We start from the raw sequence: 17439 nt of genomic DNA, 5'->3' as shown, positions 1-17439 counted from the left end.
TACTAAATGTTAGTCATTGTAACATTTTAACACTAGAGACCACCGTTGTAGAGAACATTCGTGTTGAAGGGATGTGGAGGACTGTTGTTAGATGCGACTCCTAACCACCATGTATGACAGAGTAGAACTGCCCCATAGGATTTCTTAAACTGTAATTTTTACAGGAGCAGATAGACAGGTCTTTTCTCCCACGGAGCCACTGGTGGGTTTGGACTGCCAACCTTTTGGTTAGCAGTGGAGCACTTAACCACTGTACCACCACTAGGTGAGAGAATATGGGATGAACAGATGTGGGAGGAAGATGAACGACTGACTCGAGATTTTTCTCCCTACCTTTAGGGCTTATAGTCAGCTTTGGAATATCAGTTTTTAGGAGCTCATCATTGAGGACAGAAGTATAGCCCAACTACCTCTCCTAATGCCTTCTGCCCGGCAACCATCACCTTGATCCCTTGCCCCAGCCCCACTGAGGATGCCAAATAAGTGATCCTGAATACAATTTCAGCAAACTCTTCCCTTACGTCTGTCCGCATTGCCTATGGTAGGGAAGGAACAGTGGTGTACAGGGCAGGCATGGCCGCAGAGATTAATAACTGTGGTCAGAAGTGTCAGCACTAGTTTAAGATGTGAGCGAGGTTCAAGCCAAAAGAATATCTTGGAGGAGGGGAAGGGTTGAGATGGGCAGACCAGCTCAAACTGAGCTAGGAAGGGGTAGTTGAGGCAAGTCCAGAAGGCCTGCGGCTTCATAAAAGAAATACTCAGTAAGTGGTAGAGAGAAAGATTTTCATAAAACTTGGGGAAGCAGCATTGGCAGTGAGATGGCAGATGATTGGGAAAGACGCTTGAGTGAAATTGCCCTCCCCCGGCGGGAATTCCACAGTGCATCCTGGGAGTTCCCTGTCTGGTTTGAGTTACGTGCCTAGGGTTGAATTAGGCCAACAGCTGTGGGCCTTCTCTTTCCCAGCCCAGCCCCAGAGCTCTGAAAATTCTTTTCTCTACGTCCCCTCCTTACCAGAAGTCCGGCTTCTGGGTTAGCTGGCATTATGCCGCCAGGCAGTGGGCAGAGGCTCTTGATGGGGAGAGCTGTGGTGAAGTCATCCTGAACCTGTGAACCCTCCCTGCCTCTTCACCAGACCTGAAACACTTTATGCTGCCTTCCTCGGGCAGCTCACAGAAACCATTGCAACTTTGGGGTTTTTTTTAAACCTTTTTGTTGTTGCTTTGCATTTAACCATCAGCTGGGGGTGGAAAGAAAGATGGCATTTCTCCCCCCTTGGCTGAGCAGGTACTGCGTCTACTCTTGGAAGTGGGCTCTCGCTCTTTTTTATTTAGCTCCGAGATGTGAGCTCTGGGGAGTGTGATATTGGATGGAAGCACATGCAGGCAGGACTGCAGAAGGCAGGACCGACCGGAGAAGGCAGCTGAGCAGAGGGCTGGGGAGGGCGCTCTGCGGAGCTCGCTCTTCCTGCACCAGAGTGTTTTCAATAAAGGGACAGAGCAGGGGGCTGGATAAGGGGAGACATTCCCTCAGGAGGCTGCCCATGTTGGGCAGGGGCTTTGTGTGCTGAGCATGAGGAAAGGGGCGGTCTTCTCTACGTCTGTCACCCTCTTGCTGTGCCCTTGAATAGACTGCTTATTCTCTAGGGGCTGGAAGTCCAGCAGATAGGGAACACGTCTCCAACCCGCGGATGTGTTAAACTGGAGACGCTGAAGTAGGGAAACTGCTTTCCGCTCCTTGGAGGAGCTGCATTTGGCTGACATCAGGTACTGTATTGATTTTAAGCCACTGCTCCCCGCCTCGCCTCACAATCCATGGTTTTTAAGGTAGGACTTGAAAGGTATTTTGCTGCCTGTCCTTCTCCTGTACAGAGCAGGACTATTGTCAGACCAACCCAGAGAAACTTCTCTCTTGTACTATCTCTGTGGGAGCTGACTCTTTTGCTGCTTTTGGTATTTTAAGCCAGACAGCTGGGAAGTCCCTCATGGTGTCTAACCTAGCCCCACCCTTTCTGGAGCGATCCTGATAAAGGGTGCCTCTGCCCACTGTCCTTGGCATCTTCAGGAAGCTGGCTCTCCTTCCCTGCTGGAGCCAGGCCACTGAGGGCTGGGCTCAGCTGCTCCTCCCAGCCCCTGGGTCCTGCAAGGCTCACGGCATACGCAGATTTTCCACTGCTGCCTGTAGTCCTCCGCCCGGGCTGGCAGAGGCCATGTATCTCCCCAGCATGGGGTGGGGGCGATGGCTTCACAGCCTAACATTCCTCTTGTACCCCCAGCTCATGTGTTCAGTCTGGTTCATAGGGCCAGACATACTCCCGATTTGGGTGGGGCTCTCTCCCAGGTTCTTGGGGACAAGGTTTCCTCTCATTTTACTGCTGGATTTCTAGGGAAAACCTTTTCCTTTGTTGTCAGCATTCTTTCCCCACCAAAGTCTTCCTTGTCCTCACCAGGAGGCTGTGTATTAGAGCTGCAACTACAGAGATCAGGGCCTACACCCATTTCCTGGGCTGTGAAATTACAGCTGCTGAGATCTGGGGAAGGAAGAATTAGAATGGAAAGCCCAAAATTGGGGATTGGCAGAGCTCCCAGGCCCACATGGCTTTCCCGTGCCACTCCACATGTCAGAGAGAGGATTCCCAAGGCTACTACTTCTAACAGCCCCAACCAGCCCCTCCCTGCCGCAGGGCATGCTGGGAACTGGGACAGCCACTTGACTTCTTAAGGTAGCTATTGTAAGAGTTTAGGGTGACTTAAGGTGGAGCAGATAGATGAGTAGCCAGTGGCAAAAAAGAAGCAAGGGTGTGACTTTGAGGCATCTAGGCAAGAGCAAGGCCTGGCCTTTGTTTTCTCTGACATGTCTTGCTTCATTTGCTTAGGTCCAAAAGAGACCATTATGAATCTTTCATTGAGTACAAAATTCGTAGGTTGGACTATGACAAACCTGATATTACCGTTCCTGTCCTGCTAGGAAAAAAACAGGACTCATTCACCCCAATTGTAAACAGTGAGAACAGTGCTAACTTGCTTGGAAGTACAAAGGAAGGCAGCAGGTGGGTCTGCCCTGTGGTGATGATTGGGGTGACAAGTCATCCCAGTTTGCCCAGGACTAGTGGGCTTGGGAGGGGTTGGCCTCTGGGCAGTGGGAATTTCAGGGCTAAAACTAGGAAAGTCCCAGGCAAACCAGGACAAATTGATTAGAATGAAGCCTCAGCTGAGGACAGTTGCCTCCAGGCCCCTTTACATGTAGGCTGGCATCCTGCTGCCTCCTGTGGAGTAGTATAGGCCCTGCCAGTTACTAGCTTGAGCCTCTACAGGCCTCAGCTTGCTTATATGTAAAATGGGATTAATGGTAGCTACCACTAGTTTTTTTTTTTTTACCACATAGGTTTGCGACCTTTGAGTGAGGATGCACGAATGTGCCTGGTGAAGCGTCTGGCACATAGTTAAATGCTAACAATCTTATTTATTACTCGTTCAGTCAATTCATTACACAAATTTGTATGTGTGCTCTGTGCCAGGCACTGTTATAGGCCTGAGGAACAAGAACGAAAACCCTGCCCTTGTGGAGGGGAATAGACAAGCATAATACGTGAGTAAATGGTATATAATATGCAAGGTCAGAAGATCTAGGGAGGGAAGCAACTGAACAGGATAGGATAAGGGGGATTGAGTGATCCAGAGCAGAGAAGTTGCAATTTTGAATACAGCAGTCAAATTACACCTTACTAAGAAGGTGATTTTTGTACAAAGTCCTGAAGGAGGTAAGGGAATGAGTCCTAGCTAGTGAAGAGGATCCTGGGCAGAGGCCCTGAGGCAGAAGCAGTCTTGTGTGTCCAGAGGAAATCGGGAAGGCTGACTTGGCTGGATCTCAGTGAACAGTGGCGGGAAACAGTAGGAGATAAAGCTGGAGAGGTAAAGGGCCCCCCTGTGGGGCAGAGGGATAGAAGGCCCATACAGGCCATACAGGCCATTTTCAGTGCCCAGTTTCACTGCAGGGAAAAGCCACCACATGGTTCTGAGCAGATGAGTTGCATGTACTGCCTTAGGTTTTTAAAAAAGACCCTTCTGGCTGCTATGTCGAGAACAGACTCTCAGAGCGCAAGGGTGGAAGCAGGAAGACCGTGAGAAGACCGTTGCAATAATCCAGGTGAGACATGAGGATGGCTTAGGCCACGAGAATAGCAGTGGAAGGGATGGGACTCTGGGTATCTTTTGAAGGTTGCACTGATAGGCTTCCCTGACTAAATAGAAGCAGGAGATGAGAGAGAGCAGAATCAAAGATGACTACAAGGTATTAATTTGAGAGCAAAGAGGGGCAGGTGTTCCTGCTTCCTGCACCCTCAGATGGGATACAAGGCAGCTAGATTATTGTATTATTGGCCTTCATTAGGCTATTGGGATGCCCCTTAGGATGGCCTCTAATATCTAATGTCCTGTTTTGCCCTCATAATTATCTACAAACCCTTGTTTCGGAATCAACTCGATGGCAACGGGTTTGGGGTTTTTTTTGTTTGGTTTTTGGCAGTGCGGTGGTTAAGCACCTGGCTGCTAACTGAAAGGTTCTTAGCTCAAACCCACCAATTGCTCTGTGGTAGAAAGATGTGGCAGTCTGCTTCCATAAGGATTTACAGCTTTGGAAACCCTGAGGCAGTTCTACCCTGTCCTGTAGGGACACTATGAGTTGGAATTGACTCAATAGCAATGGGTTTGGTTTTGTCAGAGTCCCCCAGAGGCTAAGCACTCAGCTACTAACCAAAATGTTCATGGTTTGAACTCACCTAGAGGCGCCTCGGAAGACAGGCCTGGTGATCTGCTTCCAAAAGTTTGTAGCCTCGAAAACCCTAGGGAGCAGTTCTGCTGTGCACATGCACGGTTTGGAATTGACTCAATGGCAGCTAACATCAACAATACCCTTGTTAAAGGGTTAAAGGGGATGCCCAAAAGGCAGTCTCCTCCCTTACCTCGTGAATCCTGCTTCCCTGAGGAACATTCTAGGTAGATTAACAAATTATTAGAACTCTTATTTCCCTCAAGCAAACGTGACCCTCCAGCACAGCAGTCTCAAATTGGCACAGCCTTGCCAACTCAGGTCCCTGAGGAAAGAAAACCAGCAAGGCCCTTCCTGCCAGCAACTCTGCCTCTGCTTGCCTGGGGGTCAAGACGGCCGGGCCCCAGGAACAGTCCTTTCCCAGGCTCTTGCTTGCCTTTCCTGTTGGGAACCCAACTGCTCCAGGTGATGGAGCAGGGAGCCTCTGGGAAGCAACCCAGCTTGCCTCCAGTGCTGGGGCCAAACCCCACTCCCTTGTGGATCTCAGCTGTGCCACTCAGCTGGGGGCCAGGATGGTGCCCTTGGGCACTGGGAGGCAGGAGCCCCTGGGTGAGAACTCTGAACACTGCTTTCCAGACCTGTCTCTCTCTCCTGTTGCTGTTGTTAGTTGCCATTGAGTTGATTCCAACTCATGGTGACCCTACATGTGTGGAGAAGAACTGCTCCATACGGTTTTCAAGGCTGTGAACTTTCAGAAGCAGATTGCCAGGCCTGTCTTCCAAGGCACCTTTGGGTGGGTTCGAACTGCTGAACTTTCAGCTGGTAGTCAAGGGACTCCATGTGTCTTTCTCCTCAGCACTGGCAAGTGAAAGTGGTCTCTAATAAAGACCCTCATATCCCAACTCCTCACCTACGCTTTTACCTCCAGGAGGTTTCTCATATCACTGTCCCAGACAGATGCGTGTCTCAAGTACCTCTTCTGATGGTGTTTGTTTTTAGGGTGGGGAAGAGGAGGCCGCCTTAGGCCCCACATACGATCCTCTCTTGGGTGCCTATTTTCCCATTCCCAAAAGTCTTTTTCTGCCTGAAATGTCTCCCTTAGGTCTAACCCAAATCTCTCCTCCTGCCATTTAAAGTAACACTCTTGGGTTCTGTGCAGTGAGATGGAGAGTGGATGCTGAGTAGATGTGTGCCCTCCACTGACCCCCAACCCCACAGAACAGCCTTCCGCTCTGGCTTCCGTATAGGAGGTCATCTGGCATCCAATTAACCACTTTTCCTGGAACTTTGTGTGAGGTTCAATGGAGGGCAGGGCTTCCAACAAGTTCATTCCAGTTCGAACCCCTGCTGAAAATTTGCATTTCTACCCCCAGATATACTGAATCAGAATCTACATTTTAGCAAGATCCCCAGGTGATTCTTATATCTCCACCCTAGCTATACTGAATCTGAATCAACATTTTAATAAAACCCCCAGGTGAATTCAGTGTATCTGGGGTGGAAATGCAAATTCCCAGCAGAGTTCGAACCTGCAATGAACCTGTTTGAAGCCCTGGTTGAGTGTCCCCTTCCTCTGATTCTGACCCTCCCCAGCTGCTGACGTTTTTTTTCGGACAAAGCTTGCCCCACCCTGCCTGTGGGGAGTTCATCAAACAGCCCAGTCAACAGCTTTAAGCACCAAAGCCAGAGCCAATTTTCTGCAGAGTGTAAACAGCTCAGTGAATGCCGACTGGCATCAATTGCCACATTAGGATTTTCCCTTCTTCCCTTAAAGAATGACCTCCCTGGGGCCCAGCAGAGGGGCCTAAATGTAAGGAAGTCACTGGGAATAATTCTGCCTGTTTCTTTTCCCTCTGGGAACGTGCCTAGACTGTTTATATGTGTTAGTATGTGTGTGTGTGTACAGGCATGTAAGCATATATGTTAGTTAGTGGGGAGGATGCTGATGAACTCGGACTAGGTAGTCTGAAGACCTTGTGGCCTTAACCTTTCTCATTCTCTTTTTTTTCAACCTGAATAGTAGTACTTGTTCCTGTTAGTAGTGTGTATGTGCGTGCATGTGGGTGCACGTGTGTGTGTGTAACAGAAAAGGAGAGGGGCATGGTGTGCTTAAAGGGGTGCCCAAAAGTCATAGTCCCAAAGTTTCTGCTCTGCTGATCTCCTGAAGCTACTGGGACTTGGAACCAGGACCCCTGGGTGGGCTCTGCCTCAACCTGGCATGACCTTGAGCAGATTACTTATTCTTTCTAGTTTAGTGTGTGAACCGGTGGATGGAAGGTGACTCTATGTAAATCATCACCAGAATTTTCATATTAATGTGAGAGAAAAGTTCTGTGTAAGTCCCAAGAAGCATTTTAATATTTGTATTCTTACAGCTGAAGCCTGAAACATACCCGTTGAGGAGTAGATGAGATTTTTGGTCCAGGCTAGCTTACCCTGCTCACTAAGAGGAATGAGTGGTCCTTGTGAATGACCAACTTGACCTGGTTTGCCCCTATTTATCGCTGAAAGTCCCACATCCATCCCCTCAGTCTGGGAAAATTGGGATGGTTGGTCACCCTAACTGCATCTCATACTTGGGAAGACCAGGAAAAGGAAGCGAGGGGTCCTTTTTAAGGGATCTTTTTTTTTTTAAGGGGTCTTTTAACTGCCTTCATTTAACATTCATCTCTTCCCTGTTTTCCCTCATTCGTCCTACTCCTGCCTCCTCTTCAGGTCTATCTGGGAACCCTGCGGATCTGGAGAAACGTAGGCAAGTGTTTGGCCAGAACTTGATTCCCCCCAAAAAGTCCAAGACCTTCTTAGAATTAGTGTGGGAAGCCCTTCAAGATGTCACACTTATCATCCTGGAGATCGCAGCCATCATCTCCCTGGTCCTGTCCTTCTACCGCCCCCCTGGTGGAGACAACGAACGTGAGTGTTTTGGACAGCTCAGCATGACTCTGAGTTGGGTTCTTTCTACCACCACCAAAAAGTACTTAGTATTGGTGGTTGGCAAATTTTAGCTTAAAACTTTTCTCCCATTATTCAGGGTGAGTTCACCAAAGGAAACCAACTAACAACCATTAAACTGTTCTTCCAACCCATCCTTATTCCAGGGTCTTACCCCCACTTCTCCCATCAAATTCTTATCCAGAATGTCACGAGTCCTCCACCCTCAGCCCAACCAACAAAGCCCTGCTCCTCAAAATGCCCCGCACCAGTTGTCTGGCATTGTGGGAAACTGCAGCAGGCACCTGACCATGTTGGGAGGCATCAGTTCTTTACGTGTGACTTGCCTGCGATTGCACTTTGTTCTGTTTAGCCATTTGCTTCTTCTGGACTAACGTAGTTACACTGGTGATGAGAAGAAGCCCAATCCTGCTGTCCTTCCTTGTTCTCAGAGATCTCTTCTACCCAACAGTTTTGTTCTCTATTATTTTCTTTCCCTCACTTTCCACTCTCAGGGGATGGCAGAAGCACTGCCCCCATTTCTTAAAGACAAGAAAAGCCCCTAGGTGACCCCTTATTTCCATCCCTTCCTTGGGATAGAATGTGGGCAAGGCGCAAGTACCCCAGAAGATGAAGGGGAAGCAGAAGCCGGCTGGATCGAGGGGGCGGCCATCCTGTTCTCAGTGCTCATCGTGGTGCTAGTGACTGCCTTCAATGATTGGAGCAAAGAGAAGCAATTTCGGGGCTTGCAGAGCCGCATTGAACAGGAGCAAAAATTCTCCATTATCCGAAATGGCCAGATCATCCAACTTCCTGTGGCTGAGATCGTGGTGGGTGACATCGCCCAAATCAAATATGGTGAGAGCTCTGAGTTTCTTCTGTCCATGCCACCCTCCTTAGTTTGGGCCAGGTCCTTTGACATGAGGGGCCTAGGAATTGCTAAGGACCGCAAAAAATAAGACCTGAGATTGTGTCAGCTTCAAGGTTGGCATTAGAGGAGGTTGTGGGAAGCAATTTCTAAGCAAGAAGAACTCTCCCAGAAGATTATCCAACTTGTACCCCCAGTGCCTTAGGGTAAAAGTGTATAATGTTCAGGTCATGGGAAGGTGTTTGGGGATTAATAATAGTTGGAATTTATAATCCTGAAAAGAAGCCTCATCCCAAGTGGCACAGAGCTGAAGTTGTCTCTTATAGGCTCTCCAGATACTCCCTGGGCCATTGTCCTATAGGTAGGACCCAGGGAAGTAACCCTGAGATGGGGTTGAAGGAGGTGGATGGTCCTCATTCCCCTCCAGGCCCTTACTTCCTTCTCTGTCCCCCTCCCCTTTGTGTACTAGGTGACCTGCTGCCTGCAGATGGGATCCTGATCCAGGGGAATGATCTGAAGATTGACGAGAGCTCTCTGACTGGGGAGTCAGATCATGTCAAGAAGTCCTTGGACAAAGACCCCATGCTGCTCTCAGGTACAGCCTCTAGCTTCCCAAGTTCCCAGTCTACCTCCCCTCTGAGAGTCAAGCCCCAGAGACCTGGTCCAGACCCTGCCCTCTCTTCTGGCCCCATCCTGCCTCCTTCCCCTGCATTCAGCTTGGACAAAAGCATATTGGTGGGTTGAATGCAAGTATAGCAGGCAACTTATAAGAGGCTTTCTGTGAAGCACATGCTGCTGGGGCCTCAGAGGGACTCTGGCAGGGGAGGGGGCCTGAAGCAGTTAGACACATTTTCCTCCTTAGCCTCAATTTGCTTGTTCTATTTTAAATAGACCCAGCTCTCTGCCTTTTCCTACTCATCTGCTGAGTAAACCATTATCCATAGGGGAAAAGGGAAGAAAAACTGATTTTTTCCTGAATTTGTGTTTCATACCGAATCGTGGCTAGGTATAAAAAACAACGCTCCTTCTCATCTTCTCCCTTTCTATACAGGGACCCATGTCATGGAAGGTTCTGGCCGAATGGTAGTGACTGCTGTTGGTGTCAACTCCCAGACCGGAATCATCTTTACCCTCTTAGGGGCCAGTGAGGGAGATGGGGAGGAGAAGAAGAAGAAAGGTAAGGGGCCCTCAGAATGAGAATCTCTTGCCTCTCATCCCCATGGACAAACTAGGAAGCGAGGAAGCAGATCTGGATGAAATACCTGGTTGGAAGAATCTGCGGGAATGAAGGGAGCAGATATCCAAACCCTTTGGCATGATAAAAATGTGAACCCTGGCACCTCAGGGTGCTCTAGTGAAAACCAGATCCTGGCTCTAGGCTCGCAAATGAAGTTGCCTTTGAGCCTTGATGGCTGTGTCTCTTGGTGGGTTGTCAAGGAATGAGCTATAAAGCCTTCCCAGCGTGAGCTGGCGGGGTGCTCTGGCCCCGAATGCCCTCCATGTGCTCCTCTTCCTGTCACTTCCTTCCTCAAACATGGGGATCAAATGAACCATCAAGGCCAAGGGAAGAATGGACAGGAGAAAAAATTGGCAATCTGCTGGAACTATGGGCTGTCAGTGGAAGAGACATGAGCTAGGAGAATGGGAACAAAGAGGTAATGTCTACCCCAAAGTTGGTCCTGTCTTTGCCATTCTCTTGTTCCTAAAGGAAAGAAAAACAGAGGGCAAAAGAGAAAAAGTTTCTAAAACCACATCTAGCCCTTTCCCTAAGCAGCCTTTCTTCCCTTGGAGGAGAGAAGGACTTCCACCAATTGGCTGGAGGATCACCGTGGGCTATGACTAGGATTAGGAAGGGAGCTTACGAAAAGGAGACAAAGCAAGGCTCTCGGAAACAAGACCATTCATTTCTCCAGCTCCCTGCAGCTGAGTAAGGAGGAAGCTAGTGTGCACATGGTGCTGTTGAGTCGACGTGGAGACACTTCTCAGTGCCTTTGCCAGCAGGCAGAAACAGTTTAAACATTTCACTCCTTGCCCCTCTCCCCCAATTTTCCAAGTGCTGTACCTCAGCCAGGAGCACCCCACCAGCAGCAGCGGTGTTCCAGGGGAAATAGCCAGGTGTGGGTGTGCCCACCTGTGCACTCACCTGCACAGTGTTTTTGTCACATCTCCCGGGATTCATGAAGCCCCTAGTAAGAGCGAATGTGAGCGTCCTTCCCATTTCCCTTCCCTGCAGCCCAGACCCTTTGCTGCTACCCTTCTGGGCTCTGAGCAGGACCGACAAGTTGGATATCTGATCCCATAAGAGTCACTTTGGGTCTCCACCCCACATTTTTCTTTCTTGTTCAAACAGGTAAAAAACAAGGAGTCCCTGAAAATCGCAACAAAGGTAACCTCTCCACCCACTCCTCTGCCATCTCTACCTGCCCACCTGAAACCAGACCTTTCCAGGCCATCTGCCTTCTCCCTTTTCCTTGCCATAAGTCTGTTATCTGCTGTTGTGGCCCAGACGCCTCATCCTGAGGAAGGTGCAGAGATTTGGGGGTGGTGTCTAGGTCCCGATACCAATTTAAGATGGGACAACAGCACCCTCTGCTGTTGGCTCATGGAACCTCATGTCAAGGCTTCTCTTGGGGTATATGTAGGATTGATCCACTCTTCCCAGGGTGCTGAATTCTGTACTTCATTGCCCTAGGCTGGGTTTAAATGCCAGTGGTCCAGAACCCGAGCCCATCAGTTTCTGGGTCGGAAGACCTCAGGTTCCTTGTGGAGGGGTTTGGGGTGGGCAGTCCCTGCACCCTCCTCTGGCTGGCTTCTTCATCCGTGTCTTCTTCCAGTCTGGTTCCTTCTCTGCTAGTCTTCTCAGGGGTGCTTGGAGAGAGCCCTTCCTCTGTCCTGCTCTCCCCACCTCTTTCTTTGTTCTCTCCACAGTCTGTTTTCTTCCTCCTGATCTGATGTGTGTTTCTTTTTTGGTGGCTGTGTTGACATCCGTCTCCGTCTTGTTTGTGGGTCTGACAGCAGAGAGTCTCCCAGGAAGGACACCCTAAGCAAAGGGGCTGAGCTCTGCGGGGGTGAAGTTGCAGGGGTGCCGGGAACCAGTGAGAACCGCTCTTTTGAGACAGTTTTTAGAGATTTTTTTCCTTTCTGACCTACATCTGCCTCCACATCGGTGAACCAGGGCTAAACAGAAATAAATTCTTTAATTTTAGGTCTTTAATTCTTCTTGTTAAAAACAAAATGGGTTTATCTGTCTTTATCCCTGCTTTCTCTTATTCCAGGACATCCCTCACACAGCTTCTTTCCTCTCCCTCAAAAGGCCTCACCCCAGGTCCCGTTCTGCACCTCCCCACCTTCATCAGGCAGGGGAGGACGGGGATTTCCTTCCCCCCTCTGTCACCTCATGTAAGAAGTAGCTGGAAATACCCTGTGTCTGGGGGGTCTGTGTTTCTTGCCTGCCAGTCTTTACATGCAGAGAGATGAACCTTTTAACAAAGCAACCCAGGACCCTTATATTCTTGAAACATCTTCCAGCCTTCCCCCTCAGCCCCTTTCTGCAGTAAGAGCCACTATTTTAAGCCCTGAATTCCAGGAAGGATGGTTCTTGGTAATATCATTTAGTGACATGACTAATCTCCTTGCTGGAATTAAACTGGTGTGGGACTCTGAGGTGGTGCCAGGAAGCTGCCACTGAAGAGGAAATCCATACACTAAAAGCACCCCATTCCATCTCCAGCTATTAGGATATCACTCCAAAGGCCCCAATAGAGGGTTGCAGGCAAGTACCATGTCTGGCGTGGGGTAGGGATGGTCAGAGCGCATAGCAGGGCCCAAGATGTGTTCCAGGAAGAAGACAGAAGGGATTTTTGGTTTCCGCCTGCCTGGCACCCAATGCTTCCACCCTGCCTGCTCACCTGTTCTGTCTGTGTGTACACCCCAGCAAAGACCCAGGATGGAGTGGCCCTGGAGATCCAACCACTCAATAGCCAGGAAGGGATCGACAGTGAGGAAAAGGAGAAAAAGGCAGCAAAGATGCCCAAAAAGGAGAAATCAGTGCTGCAGGGCAAGCTGACGCGCTTGGCTGTCCAGATCGGGAAAGCTGGTGAGTAGAGGAAGGCCTTGGTTGTCATCATTGTTGTCGTCGTCGAAGGGTTCTCAGTGACACTGCTGATCCTCATCACTTTGATACCCTTCTTTCTACACCAACCGGGACTGCCAGGCAAAGAAGCTGAGATTTTTGAGTGGCTCATGGGCTCTAGGTAGCTGTGTCCGCCTCTAGGTCACCCTCTGGCCGCTTGCAAGGCTTTTCGTCTGCTCCCCTTTGAGTTGTCAGATCTCTTCCAGAGAGAAAAGTGTTCTAAACCCTGCTGGGAAATGTTATCTGTCTGTAAGGGTTACAGGCCCTGAGGTCTTTTTCATTCAAACAAATGAGAAGTAAAAAGCTTATATCAACAGGGGAGATTTACATTAGCAAGAAGGAAAGCTATAATAACTGCTTGCCTGCCTCATGTATTGGTTTGTGAATTCCGTAGGGATGGAGCGGCCTGCAGTTTGCTGGAGGCAGCTCCCTGGCATAGTAGTAGCATCTGGCCAAGCACAAAGCAGCAAATCCAAAATAAAGACTGGAGGAAAAAGGAAGACAGTGGATAAAGAGGCCCTTTCCCCAGGAGAGGTCCCTAAGTGTGTGATGTAGGAGGAAGCGGCTTCCATCTCTACCTTCCCCTGTCTCCCACCACCCTCTCCTAATGGGGCCAAAGGGAACAAAAGGAAGATAGCTCCTTCAGTGAACATATCCCGAAATGTACAGTCTTTACCACTGTTTCACCTTCAATGTGGGAAGCCCGGCTTCAGTTCCCAGCCGATGCACATCACGGGCAGCCGCCACCTGTCTGTCAGTGCAGGCTTTCATGTTGCTATGATGCTGAACAGGTTTCAGCAGAACTTTCAGATTAAGACAGGCTAGGAAGAAAGGCCTGGCAATCTACTTCTGAAAATCAGCCAGTGGAACCCTGTAGATCACAACAATCCAATCTGCAACTGATTGTGGGGAAGGCACAGGATCGGGCAGCGTTCGTTCTGTTGTGCATGGTGCCATCGTGAGTCAGGGCCTGACTGGATGGCAGCAAACAACAACAAGAATTATTTTCTGACCCAGGCCTCTGTTTACCACATCATAATCTAGCCCAGTGCTTCTCTGTGCATGTAGGTCACCTAGGGGTCTTGTTAAAGTGCAGATTCAGATTCAGGCAATCCCGGGTAGAGCCTGAGATCCTACAATTCTAGCAGGGCCCTGGTGATGCCAATGCTACTGGTCTGCTGACTGCATGCTGGGTAGCAGGGGTCTGTGTTGTTCACTATGGTAGCCACTAGCCACATGTGGCTGTTTAAATTTAAATTAATTAAAATTAAATAAAATTTAAAATTCAGTTCTTCAGTCACATTAGCACATTCCAATTGCTCAATAGCCATATGTCGCTATTGGCTACCATACTGGATAGTGCAGATAGAGAGTGTTACCAGCCTTGCAGAAAATTCTGCTGGACAGAGTTAGTCTAGCCTACTTGCTCAGTTTTAGTACCCAGCTCATGTTGACTGCAGTGAAATCTCCTGCATATAAACCGCACATGGATGAGGTGAACTGCAGGTGTAGAATCAAGTTATTGAGCCTGGCACACAGGTTTTGAAACACTAAATAGACCCCACCTAACCCTCCTACAGGACCCTAAAAAAAAAAAAAAAAACTATTTTTTTTAACCTCCTGCAGGACCCTGCTGGCACATGGTTCCATGATATGGCTGCTAAGCAAAAGGTCAGCAGTTCAAATTCACCAGCCGCTCCTTGGAAACCCTATGGGGCAGTTCTACTCTGTCCTCTAGGGTCACTGTGGGTCGAAATCGACTTGATGGCAACGGGTTTTTTTTCCCCCGTTAACCCTCCTGCTGTTCCCCTAACCCCTGCCTTATTCTCCTTAGGGAGCACACGCTACCTGAAGGTTGGCCACTGCCTTCTCAAATGTTTTACTTTGTATATCAAACAGGGCAGGACTAGGGTGAGGTGAGTGAGATGCCTTGCATGACCCTGAGAGTGAGTGCCTCCTTCAGTTCTGCACCCTAGCCACCTTGCCTGCCTCGCCTTAGTCCTACCCCTGATCACGACAAGTCCAACAGACAGGCCTTCATTCATACAATCATTTCAGCCTTTCTCTGAGACCCCTGGATCATTGCACCCTCAGTGAAAGCAAAGCCCAACACTAAACGGAATTTTAGAGCAGAGTTCTTTCCAAATACTGTGCCACAGATAGGATACAAGGGTGCCTAGATATTGATCTCATCATCCCTCAGAGTGGCCAGGCAGCACCCTGGGCAATTGGAGACCCCAGGCCAGTTTTTTTTTTTTATGTTGAGCAGATTCTTCTATTTACCTCGGTATATAGGGTGATCAATGGTCCCAACTTGCGCCTCAAAGTCCTGCATCCCAGGAAACCACTTGTTGTTGTTAGGTGCCATCAAGTTAGTTCTGACTCCTTGCGACCCTGTGTACAACAGAATGAAACACTGCCTGGTCCTGCGCCATCCTCATAATCATTATTATGCTTGAGCTCATTGTTGTGGCTACTGTGTTAATCCATCTTGCTGAGGGTTTTCCTCTTTTTTGCTGATCCTCTACTTTACCAAGCATGATGTCCTTCTCCTGGGACTGATCCCTCCTGATAACATGTGCAAAGTTATCACTTAGTCCTAGGCGTTCTAGGATGGTTGATCACCTCTCTCTGCCTTAGTTTCCTTGTCTTTCAAAAGGGGATGATAATAGTAATCTCTCCTAGGATTGTTGTAGGAATTAAATGAGTTAGTATATGTGAATTACTTGTCTGATCTGTAGTAAGCACTGTTTAAGTGTTTGCTATTATTGTGATTCTATGTGTGCCATAACATGAGATGTTGGAAAGCACTGTTTTAAGGGTAGTGTCCTGGGGGCATAGGGACAGCGATGTAAACAAGTTGTGAAGTGCCCAGGATTCATAGACTAGAGAAGAAGTCCCAGTGATGAACTGCTGACAGAAATAGGCAAATACGGTTACTATGGATGTGAATTGTGAGAAGAGGCTAGATGTATCCGAGGTAGAATCATAGAATGCACTTTCAGGAAACTAGACCTACCCCCTTGTTTACAAATGAGGAATCTGGTGTGGGAAACAAGCCCAGAGAGGATAACAACCAGTCAAGGCCATGAGTCAAGTTAGTGCAGTGCTAAGACTAGAACCTGTGTCTTTGGAATGAGAAACCAGTGTCTTTTCTGCTGCACAAAAAAGGAGCCCCAGTGGCACAATGGTTTAGCACTCAGCTGCTAACCAAAAAGTCTATGGTTCGAACTCACTAGCCGTTCCACAGGAGAAAGATGTGTCAGTCTGCTCCCATAAAGATTTCAGTCTTGGAAACCCTACAGGGCAGTTCTACTCTGTCCTATAGGGTCGCTATCAGTCAGAATTGACTTTAATGGCGATGGGTTTGGTGGGTAAGGTGGATTTTAGTATGACTTCCTAGATATGGTATTTTAAAAATTGGTAGCAAGGAGGAAAGGAAGACACGATATTTAGGGGACACTGAGCTTCTGTTAAGGGTGATGGAAAAATTGGGGAATGGTTAATGGGGATGATTGAACAGCATGGTGAACATACATAATGTCACTGAACTGTGTATGTAAAGATTGTTGAAATGGCAAATGTTTGGGTACCTATATATTTACCACAATTAAAAAATATATATTATGTGGGGAAAAAAATTGGCAGCAAAGTCTGCAACTTTTGCCAATCCACCTAGTCAAGGCCCTGGTGGCTTAAGGACCTTGGGATGCCCTCAAACCTGGGTTCATGTGACTTGTTTCCCTGGGCAGGTTTGATCATGTCAGCTATCACGGTTCTCATCCTGATTCTCTACTTTGTGATTGACAACTTCGTGATACAGCAGAGGCCATGGCTAGCTGAGTGCACGCCCATCTACATCCAGTACTTTGTCAAGTTCTTCATCATCGGCGTCACTGTGCTGGTGGTGGCTGTGCCAGAGGGGCTGCCACTGGCTGTCACCATCTCACTGGCCTACTCTGTGAAGGTAAGACTAGGGCAGAGATGCGGGGGGAGGGTACCACGTAGCCTTTGGGGAAGAAAACAGGCCATTTTATTCTCTGTAAACTTCAGGTGGTACCTCACGAGTGCGTAAGTCTGTGGAAGGACCCCCTTGATCAGTTGCATCAGTGTTTAAGTAAGCTGATAGAATTTAAGATGATTCACAAAAACGGTATCCTCCATTTTTGTGTGGACAGATATTGGCACAGGAAAGGGCCTTTGACTTGTATTCAGGAGGGTCCAGTTGGTTCCCTCTCAGTCTTTTTTCTTCTCCTTTGTAGAAAATGATGAAAGACAACAACCTAGTGCGGCACTTGGATGCGTGTGAGACCATGGGCAATGCCACAGCCATTTGCTCTGACAAGACTGGCACATTGACCATGAACCGCATGACTGTGGTACAGGCCTATATTGGTGGCACTCGCTACCATCAGATCCCAAGTCCTGACGCCCTCGTGCCCAAGGTCCTGGACCTTATTGTCAATGGCATTTCTATCAACAGTGCCTATACCTCCAAGATTTTGGTAAGCTCTCCTTTTGCCTAGATGCTTAGAATGGGCAGGTGGAGGGAAACGTTTATTCTGCCTAATTTGCCGTCTCACATCTCATCTCTTACTCCTCAGAGAACACTTTTAGGGTGAGACTGGGGAGTAATCCATGGGGATGGAAGAAGGGTAGGGGTAGGAGTTTATGGCCATGAAATGCCCTCCAGTTACCCTGTAAAGGCAGGATCTCTACAGAGGGACTTCATGCTGGTAGCAG

The 17439-nt window shown here is 48.6% G+C and overlaps 1 protein-coding gene across 4 annotated transcripts in view; it reads left to right on the top strand.

Moving 5' to 3' along the window:
• The window catches only part of ATP2B4 (ATPase plasma membrane Ca2+ transporting 4), a 117560-nt gene that overhangs the window by 63797 nt on the left and 36324 nt on the right, over positions 1–17439 (top strand). For all 4 annotated transcript variants that reach the window (XM_064273365.1, XM_064273364.1, XM_010590229.3 and 1 more), the window contains exons 3-10: positions 7481–7678; positions 8297–8554; positions 9034–9159; positions 9616–9741; positions 10915–10950; positions 12499–12660; positions 16449–16663; positions 16959–17201. In XM_064273365.1, coding sequence (XP_064129435.1) covers positions 7481–7678; positions 8297–8554; positions 9034–9159; positions 9616–9741; positions 10915–10950; positions 12499–12660; positions 16449–16663; positions 16959–17201 — 1364 coding nt within the window. The remainder of the gene's footprint in view (positions 1–7480; positions 7679–8296; positions 8555–9033; positions 9160–9615; positions 9742–10914; positions 10951–12498; positions 12661–16448; positions 16664–16958; positions 17202–17439) is intronic.

Source organism: Loxodonta africana, chromosome 20 (assembly GCF_030014295.1).
Source record: "Loxodonta africana isolate mLoxAfr1 chromosome 20, mLoxAfr1.hap2, whole genome shotgun sequence".
Classification (NCBI taxonomy): Eukaryota; Metazoa; Chordata; class Mammalia; order Proboscidea; family Elephantidae; genus Loxodonta; species Loxodonta africana.
This window is presented reverse-complemented; position numbering and strand designations above follow the sequence as displayed.